Source organism: Gavialis gangeticus, unplaced genomic scaffold, assembly GCF_001723915.1.
Source record: "Gavialis gangeticus isolate Ggan-Ray unplaced genomic scaffold, GavGan_comp1, whole genome shotgun sequence".
Classification (NCBI taxonomy): Eukaryota; Metazoa; Chordata; order Crocodylia; family Gavialidae; genus Gavialis; species Gavialis gangeticus.
Window position 1 is genome coordinate 41,410,443 of NW_017729030.1, and position 10,069 is coordinate 41,420,511.

At 43.9% G+C, this 10,069-nt stretch overlaps 1 protein-coding gene across 1 annotated transcript in view; it reads right to left on the reverse strand.

Annotated features, from left to right (window-relative positions):
* Positions 1-10,069, reverse strand: part of SLC7A11 (solute carrier family 7 member 11) — a 95,572-nt gene that overhangs the window by 52,909 nt on the left and 32,594 nt on the right. Inside the window, exons 5-6 of the mRNA XM_019522098.1 lie at positions 7,370-7,469; positions 3,595-3,639 (exon numbers count right to left, since the gene is read on the reverse strand). Of these exons, the coding sequence (XP_019377643.1) occupies positions 3,595-3,639; positions 7,370-7,469 (145 nt within the window). The remainder of the gene's footprint in view (positions 1-3,594; positions 3,640-7,369; positions 7,470-10,069) is intronic.

The following is a 10,069-nucleotide window of genomic DNA, read 5'->3' on the forward strand; positions in this document are numbered from 1 at the left end:
CCTTGCTTTGAAAAGTTAAAAGTATAGGAGACAATCCAGTGGCTGTCTTGATCTTCCTGGGCACGTCTACGCATTCATAAATATGCCGCAGTTACTATGCATTAAATTTAGTACTGATATAACCAAGTACTAAGTCAATGTTCAGTAACCAGCATTACTGTGCAGCGGCATTGGTACATGTCTTTTTAATTATTAGGTAGCCTAATAATACTTCTCAGTAGCATATTAGCACTCTTTCTACCATAACACACTACTGTGCAGTATTATTAGGCTACTGCGCATTTAGCTTCTCATGTAGACACTCCCCTCATGTTCTTTTGCACAATCTGTACCATACTTGCCCATACTAATCACCCCTCACAACTTTGCTGAGCAAAAGGATTCAAAGGCTCAGTAGGTTAAAAAGGAAGTAAACAAGTCTCAACAAAGGTGGGCACCTGGCAGCTTGTTGCAAGTACTCTATGTGAAAGACAACTATACACCCCCAGTGATGCAATTAAGTATATTCCCCACTTAACTTTTTGAGTACATATTAACTGTGGGTTTGGAGAAGACTGGTTTAAAGCTGTTTGAGAATCATCTGATCACTCAGCCAAGTACCAGCTGCCAGTTATTTTACACACTGCAACACACCTGCAAATGTACAACTGTAATGGGTTGTGAAGCAAACACATGCCTTGACACATCATAATGCAGAACAAATCTTTACATACTCCTTGGCTCCTCAAAGGAATTTGCATCTACAGCCATTTACAAAATATTACAAATTACGTACCTGGAGCAGTTACAACTGTTAACATGTTAACAGCAATATCCCTAATTCTTGTTTAAATCTTATAATGTAATACCTGTCTAACACAGCTTTACCATATGAGTTCTTTAACATAAAGATATGCAAAGGAAAGTCAGTGTTTCAACCTAAAGAATTTCTATGTTACTGGGAGGCCTGTTAAATGGCTATTTCACCAATGCCACTTAGTAGCCTGATTCACTGCTCATTAAAATTAATGGACAGACTCCTACTGATTTCAGTGGAAGTTGGGTTAGGCCCTATTAGAATTAGTCTATGCTATCCTGAAGTCCTTTTTGCTATACTAGTTAGGCAGTTTTATGTTTCAGCTCTGACTCCAGTGAGATTCCTATTATAATGCAAAATTTCTCTCAGGATCTGCCTTAGCAGAATCTTTCCAACAGAACCTGAACATAGCAACTGAACTAAAAAATGCCCAATGTTTTATTTAACTGCTTCTCTTTCAGGACTGCTTAATGGAGTCGAAAACCTGATTTATTGGTGGCACAAAGGTCTCATTCAGCATAGCAGGTAATAATTCGTTCAGTCCAATTATGCTTTGTGAGTTATTAAATAATGCATTGGAAACCTTGATCTCTTCTCTTATCTACTTCTCCCTTTATCTGAAGAATGTGTCCTCAGACGCACTGTAAACACAGGGCATCTTCCTTTATCTCCCTCTCAATCAGCATCCTGAACAGAAAGAGTGATGAAGTGAAGCTTCAACAGCTTTGTAGTAAAGAGGAAACAATATTACCCATGCAAGATAGAGCCTTAAATTATGACAACACCTTTTAAAGGAACACACTGAATCTGATGGGCTATCTGGGCCCAGCTATTTTGCATATCTGAAGTAGCATACCTCTCACATTTCTTGGATCTGCTCCAGCAGTGCAGAGAGACAGTTCAACCAGCCCTCTAAGCATTCACTTTTGATAAAGAAAATCCCAGACTGGATACTCCCAAGAGAGGCACCTTTACAAGCCACCTTGGCATTCACCTCCTCCCCAGGTGTACTAAACACATCTCAGCTGAACATGAGGATATAATCCAGAGCATGTAATGCAATATACTTTGTTGATAAAAAACAATGGCTCATATGTCCTAACCACTGGAGAGTACATGTGGATGTTAAATTAAGAACAAGCTAATTAGGGTTAGGTTGTTCTACATGCCAATCCATGCAGATGTTTGGGGCAGTTGACTATGTTAGATTGGGAAAGGGTTAGCCTGATCTACCAAACATCTGCACCTACCCACTCACCCACCCTGACAAGATTATTTTTAGCCCCCTAGCCCTCCCACCCCCAGGTGGATAATCACCCTGCACACCCATCAACTCCCTCGACACCAACCAACCTAGCAACTGCTCCCAATCCCAACACCTCCCCTCCCTCCAACCCACCAAACTTCCCTGTGGACCCACTGGCTCCCCCAATCCCATCCGCCACTCCCCATACCCTGAGTTATTAGATTGGGTCCCCGGTAAGGCTTCCAGTACCAGCAAATGTGGTTATAAACTGCTTGGGATCTACAATCACACATCTTAAAGTAAACCACATGATTGTAAATCAGGTGTGGCAAATGTCTGCATGTACCCACATACTCAAAAATATGTAGGTTTCCACATGATTTTGCACTCATTTAAGTTAATGGCAGAAAACTTCTGTTGGTATAAACAGAAGAGGATTGCCCTCCAAAGATTTCCAAAACAAAAACCATCAGTAACTTACTCTTAAGTCAATTACTACTTGTGTATTTGTGCAGAACAGCACGTATGTACTAATGACAGTTACATGATAATTTGCAAAGCTTCAAGATCACCAGTGCTCAATCTTTAGGCTGTACAGGCCAGATGAGTGATGTGGGGGCTGGTCTTTGGAACAGATCAGGCCCAACATGGCCTCTGCTGGCCCTCACATGCCAGGATTGGGCCCCCAGTACAGGGAGAAGGGCACAGTCCACTAATCCTTGATCCATGAAATATACTGATATTGTATAATTCTAAATTATCAGTATTTTTTGGCACTACGTAAGTAAAACATCTTAGTGAAGTCTAAGCATATTATATCTTTATCAAGTAAACTTGTAAACTGTCCTCAAAGAATGAACTTGTGTTTATTTGATGAAACCTGTTTTCAGTCATCCACCAAACTTAAACTCATTCAGTGAGGTACTACTGGGACCTAGAGCATACATCTCCCAAACCAAAGTTCCACAGCTTTTCCAAGTTTCCTTCACATGTATTACAAATAGGTATTTAAGGAATAATTTATGTTCCCCTATATAAGGAATTTGTAACAGACCTTCCTGTCATGCTCTCCTGCTGTCCTGGGGCCTTTGTCAGTTAATAAGTTGATCTAGATGCATTCCTGATTCTGAAGTCATGAGTTTTCATTAACTTTCAAACAAGAAGAATTAGGTATTTAGACCAATATTTAAGTAATAATAAAGTTTGTACATAATGGAGCACTCAGAAAAATTCTTGGGTCTGATTTTCCAGGAAAGACTACAAGAATGAAGCCATTGACGGTTACTTGCATCCTGAAGGAGAGAATCAGAACCCTAGAGACCTACTTACTTTTCTGCTTTCTGTGCACATAAAAGCAGAATATACAACAAGGTCACAACAGGCCAAAAATAGCAAATCTTCAAGCAGTAGCAATTCAAATAGATACCAGATCTGCTGGAAAAGCAAGCAACTTGATTAGAATGCAGAATTTCCACAGATCTCTGCTTCTCTCGCCGCATTTTGAATGTTGCATTTGTTTTAAAAAGTAAAAGGGAAAAAATAACATACTTACTTCTCTGGATTTTCCACTTCTTCAGTAACAAAATTGAGGTAAAACCTAGAAGCAGAAAAAATTATTATAAAGGGTTTTGTTTTAAAACAACATTTTCATTTTAGATTAATTTTCAAAGAGGCTTATGGGTATTTTTGGTTCATTTAACAGGCCAGTCAATTATCACACTTTATAGACCTACCTGTACAATTATATTAAGGGAACAAATCACACCCGGTCACTCTTTTCTCTTACATTTTGGAAGGGAAGATTTTCTTTTCTGTCATAAAACAGACCACAAAATTCTAGGCACAGTGTCACTGCGCTTTAAGTTCTTTTCAAGATCATATACTGAATAAGCGTAGCTAAAAACCCTTTTCAACTAACTTAAGTCTGAAGACTTAGGCCCTGACCTTAAGCTTGCATTTAATGTAATGACAAAAAAAGATTACATCAGTAACCTTGACCAGATCATCACAGAGACCAGGTTAAAAGTAATCCCAAAAACCCCCCTCTAAACTTTCAGTCAATACCGGAAGTAACAGCCAATATCAGGTATAGAACCAGCAACCCAGGATGTTCTTCCCATAAGCTATGGCACAATTGTCAGCATAACCAATGAGCAGGCTGCACTCAAGGCAGTGTGGTGCATATTTATTTGCAAGGCTATGAACAATAGTAAGGTTAAAGTTAAATGGTTATTATTCCTATACTTTGAAGTACACAGAGCATAACAGGGATCGGGAAGTGAGGTGGGGATACTGGTTATGACTGATAAGGCACTGCCATTTAAGCTCATATTTTAGGTCTTATTCCTGCTGCTAGGCAGTAGTCTCCTCATGTAGACTCTTTTCCTGATTGTCACATTCTACCTGGCATTTACATACCTTGCTCTTGCTACATAAACCACAAATACAGCCAATAAATATCCCTGTTATTTTTGTTCCTTATTTTAGTGTTAGGCTATAGTGCATATGCTAAATTCTGCCAGTAACATGAAACAAAGCATAACATTTTTCTGTGCTCCTTAAAGTAGGAATTAACCGAACAAAGCTATTGACGTGCTGCTTAGTGCTGTGGACTGTCCTGTTCTGAAGCAATCAATCTGAGCTGGTGACAGAGAGATAAGCAGGTTGGGATAAGCACTGCCAAAAGTTGTATATCTTTAGATCTTAATTACTTTTGCAAGTGGCCATTGAGAAACTTGGACTGAAAATTTGTAAGTGAGAAGGGAAAACAGCAATATTAAAAACAATTACACAAGTTTTGGGATGATTAGTGTGTTGTCTGGGATGGAACAAAACAGCATGACTAAAATCATATTTTTAGACCTCCTCTTTCACTCTCTGCAATCTCTGCTCCAGTGGTGACTAAACTGAACCAAGGAACTCTCAAAATGGCAATACATATAAAAATAGATTGTAAGACAAGTATTTTAATGTAGATGTAATGTATTTTAATCTCATTGTATATGTATGGCTCAGAGGGAATATGTGAGTGTGTGTACAGATACATGTGCCCTCATGAGAGAAATTCTATATAAAAAAGAGGTAGATTTCTCTGAGCCATCAATATGCCACCTTCATTTTAAGGACACAGGTTGTAGCCATATTGGTCTACATGGAACAGGAATCAGAACTCGCAGCAGAGGTGACATCTTTTATTAAACTAACTAGATATTTGCAAAACAAAATGAATTATTCCAACCAGGAGACCTTATAACACTTTCAGCAATCTTGTGAAATATGAATTTTCACTTCCACCTAGGAGAAATTTTACAATCTCTGCATTCTCCTCTGCCTGAGGAAGGGCAAGTGTGTGCAAAAGCTTGCAAATGAATTTTTTTTGCAAATATCTAGCTGGTCTAATTAAAGATATTACCTCCATTTTATGAAGTAACAGGCAAAGGCCATGAACCCTCTTGGGTGTCCCATGTACAACTTACTAAAAGAGTTTTGTTCACAGTTGTAATTCCCTTGCAACAGAGGAATAAAAGGCTAACAGAGAACTCTACTACACATGTGATTGCTTCATAAATAAATAAATAAATAAAACTTAGCACTCAGTTCTAATCTTTTATATAAAATAAGGTACTCTTCTACCTGGGACACTCTGGTAAAGGAAAAGAAGGCTAACAAATAAAGATCTCTCCATCTAAATCCAGTCTGTGTATTGTAGTATTATCTAAAGTATGCCTATATTGCACAAGGGAAGCACATGACTAGACATGAATAAATGGTAAGGAAGAATCTCAGAACATCAACTTGTTCCAAGCCAGCAACTGTGGAGCTAGTTACAGGGAGGGAAAAGAACTCAAAAGGAAATTGCTGAGGAAGATACCTGCAGTTCATATTGAATGGTACATTACTCCTACAGAAAAAATGTTAACTACTCATGCATGCATGTGTACACGTGCAGTTAATGTGCATGACTAAACTGCAGAGCAATTTGCTTCTGAGAACAGCATCTACACTTGCACCTGGGACAGCAGCAAATTGAGCCAGGGAGGAGCATTTTAGGGCAGGGGTGCTCCTGCTCTGCAGCAGCCAAGGGGAGCTCCAGGGTCTGGCCACAGCTCTCCAGGTGCCAGCCTCAGGCTGGCAGGGGGCATGGGGGTCAGTCATGTGGTTTGGCTGATGGCAGTAGGGTGGCACATGGTCTGGGGGGCAGGGGGCACAAGGGGTCAGGTCCAGGCAGTGGGTGACTGCGTTGGGTGGCAGAGGAGCTGGCTAGCCTACAAGGCTCCTGCAGCTGCTGAGCCATTTGGCTAGGCAGCAGACAGGAGTGTGGCCCTCTGCTGGCTGGGCTGACCAGCCACAATTTGTACCCAGGTCAGTGTCTTCATGTGCATTGCTGCACAGTAAGTAACTCCACAGCACAGTAGTACTTGCATTTACAAGTATTATCCTGCTACAGAGTTAGTTTACTGTGACCTAATAGGGCCACACATGTAGATGCACAATGTTTACTGTGCAGTAAACAACTCATGTAGATGTGCCCATAAAGCAATTTACTACTTAGCTGGCATGTCTACACAACAAGCTACTGAACAGTGGTTACTGCACATTAATTTAGTACTTATATAATCAAGTATTAAATACATGTGCAGTAATTGGAGTTACTGCGCAGTAGTGCTGGTGAACACTTTTAAGGGTTGCTGCTGCTCAGTAGCCTAATAATACCGCACAGTGGCATATCAGCACTGCTGGTGCTGTGACTGTGCAATATTATTCAGTTGCTAAGCTGGGCACATCTACATGAGATGCTACCAGTAAGAAAAAAAAATAGAATTTACTCTTATGGCATTACTTTATGACCTACTTAGATTTATTAGTAAATTTAAGCACTTAGTAATTATTTTCATGAAGCAGACGTTCAAGTCCACATGGACCACATTTTTTCTTGAAAATTATCCATTTATTTAACAAAAGGAATGCTTTCATTAAAGAGCTTTTTAATATGTATTATATACATTCTAAGAATAGCCGTAAAATTTAAAATGCTTTCCTTGTTGTTCGCTTCGGTTCTAGCTTTGAAGCCAAAAATATAAACCAATGATTATTTAGATGGTGCTTATTTTCTTGTCCCTGCAATATGATTCTATTTCCTCACTGTGGCTTCTTCTAGAGTAACTACTGAATAACTAAGAGGGGCAGATTTTTTTCCTGAATATAGTTCAAAACAAGACTAAGAATGTGCCAGTCAATTTACTGCCTCAGTAAATAGCTTTGTTACAAAATAAATGTTCATTTCCAGTACAATCTTTAATGCAAGTGAATATCTTTGTTTAACTTACCAGCCTGAATAGGCGTACATTCCTGAATAGAAAGCAAGAGGTAGTCCCATAACACTGGTATTTGTCCCTTCAAATGCTTTTTTAAAGTGCTGAATTTCCCCTGCAATGTAAATAGAAATTATGTTGAATCCTAACTCCTGAAACATTCCTTAGAGATTTAATCATGTTTGCTTAGATAGATTGTGACTTCCTGATCCCCTTCCCAAAAAAAAATTTTTTTTAAAAATGACATTATGGGGAAGTTTCACTGAATTCAAATTCTACCATTAGTCTCAAGGGCTAGGGACAGACATTCAAAAAGCTGGAGCCTGAATTGATTCAACCTTTGCAGGCTAGTCTAACCTGCCTAGGCTGAACCAGTTTGAAAGAGGACAAACATTCTCTCTGGGCTGAGGCAATGCAGGCACATGTCTGCAGTTGCTCAGGCCAGGAGCAGGGAACCTGTGCTGGGGGGCGGGGGCATGGCCAGTCCAGGCTGAACTGGCCAGAGAGAAGTTTAATTCCTCACCCTCTCTATCCCACTGGCAGGGACTAGAGCCAAGTCTGCTGGGCGCTCTCCCAAAGGGGGACAGGGAGGAGAGTTAGTCTCCCCTCTACCCCCACTGGCAGCTGGGTCTGCCTGGCATCGCAGCCACTCTCCCTGCCCTGGATTATGCCCCCTGCTGGATGACATAGGGAGAAGGAATAACCCCTGTCCCTGCCCCCCCCACCCCAAGGTGCCCTGCTGGCTGGCGTCTAGCCATGCCTCCACCCCGCCGCTGCAACAGGAAGGGGCAGGGCCCTTGTTGGGGGCAGAAGCTCCTATCATAATGTGGGGAAGAGTGAGTGCTGGCAGAGCTGTGGTGGGCTGTGCACAGCAGACCAAGGTCTGGAGCAGGCCATAGCCCTGCAAGCCCCCCACTGCGCTGCCATGCTCTGCAGCAGCTCTGCTGGCCCTGCAGAGTGGCCCCACTGCTGCCCATTACTGTCACTCACTATTCGCCACTCCAGCTGCCAGGCAGGGGCAGGGGCAGGGCTTGGCCTCCACAACTCAGCCTGTGCTCGGGGCAAATCCCCTCCTGGCAAGAGAGGGCTTATTCAGCCACTGGCCCCGAGCACAGGCCAAGCAGTGGCTGCAGGTGGGCTGGGCAGACGCTGCTGTGGTGCCAGAAGTCAGCGACTGAATAAGTCCCCTCCTGCAAGGTGGGGGCTTGCCCCGAGCACAGAGAGGCTGCTGGCACCACAGTGGGGTCTGTCTGGCCTGGGCATTGCCTCTCTGTGCTCAGGGCCAGTCCCCTCCCAGGAGGAGGGTGCTTATTCAGCTGCTGGCCCCAAGCACAGAGCAGTGGCAGCCAGGCCAGGCAAACCTGCTGCAGCACCAATGGCTGAATAAGCCCCCTCCTACTGGAAGCGAGCTTGCCCCAAGCACAGAAAAGCTGCTGGCACCACAGTGGGGTCTGCCCAGCCCAGCTGCAGCCACCACTCAGCCTGTGCTTGGGGCCAGCAACTGAATAAGCCACCTCCTCCCAGAAGGGAGCTGGCCCCAAGCACAGAGCGACAGCAGCAGCCAGGCCTGGCAGACCCTACTGTGGCCTTTTTGTGCTTGGGGAAAGACCACTTCCAGCAGGCCCCCTCCCCCTTATTCAGCCTCTGGCACTGCAGCGGGGTCTACCCAGGCCAGCCACAGCTGCTGCTCAGCCTGTGCTTAGGACCAGTGGCTGAAATAAGCCCCCTCTTGCCAGGACGGGGCTTGTTCTGAGCACAGACTAAGCAGCAGGGGCCGGGGCCGGGGCCGGGCCCTGCCCCTGCCCACCAGCTGGAGCAGCGAGTGATGAGTGACCATGACAGGCAAACCAGTTCAGCCTGTCACAACTTCCTGGAGCACTAGCCCCTTCCCAGTGGGGGCCACTCTGCGGGCCAGCAGAACTGCTGTGGAGTGCAACTGTGCTGCGATGGGCTTGCAGGGTACTGGCCCACTCCGGACCTTGGTGCTGCCATGTGCAGCCTGCCACAGCTCTGCCAGCCCTGTAGCATAGCGCCCCCTGCAGGAAGGGGCTCACACTCCCCCACATAATGACAGGGGCTGCTGCCCCCAAAAAGGGCCCTTCAATGGCAGTAGAATGAAGACTAACTCTCCTCCCTGCCCCCTCTGCCTCAGGGGCCAGGTTGACCCACTGCAGACCCAGCTCTGGTCCCTGCAGGTGGGATAGAGAGGGGGGAATTAAACCCCTCCTGGCCAGACCTTCACCCCACCCATCCCTGCTGTGCCTGAAGAGCAGAGGGGCGGGGTCAGCCTGGCTAGGCTGGAGCAGAGAGCCCAGCCCAGAAAGCATGTCAAGATGCTGTAGGTCTATGGTTAACTTAAACCAGCAAGGCTTCTGAGATAGATATTGCATAAACCAGTTTGAGCCAAATCACTTAAGTCTAATACCACATTCAACCAGGTTTATCTTAAACCAGTTTTAGCCATTTTTAAACTGGTTTATCTTCACCGACTGTCTGTTCTGTTACAGGTTTAAACCAGTTTCTGATCACTTAAACCGGTTTATGTGTAATGGCTGTCCCTAGCCAATGGGACTACATGACTAAGTAACTCCTCACTAGCCTATGATGTCACAGGGGACAGATGAATCAGTTATACCACTTTAAAATGGGATGAAGGAGTTATGCCAGTATGTAACTGCAATGTAATGGCTTCATTTGTCCAGGCTGTCCTGCAGT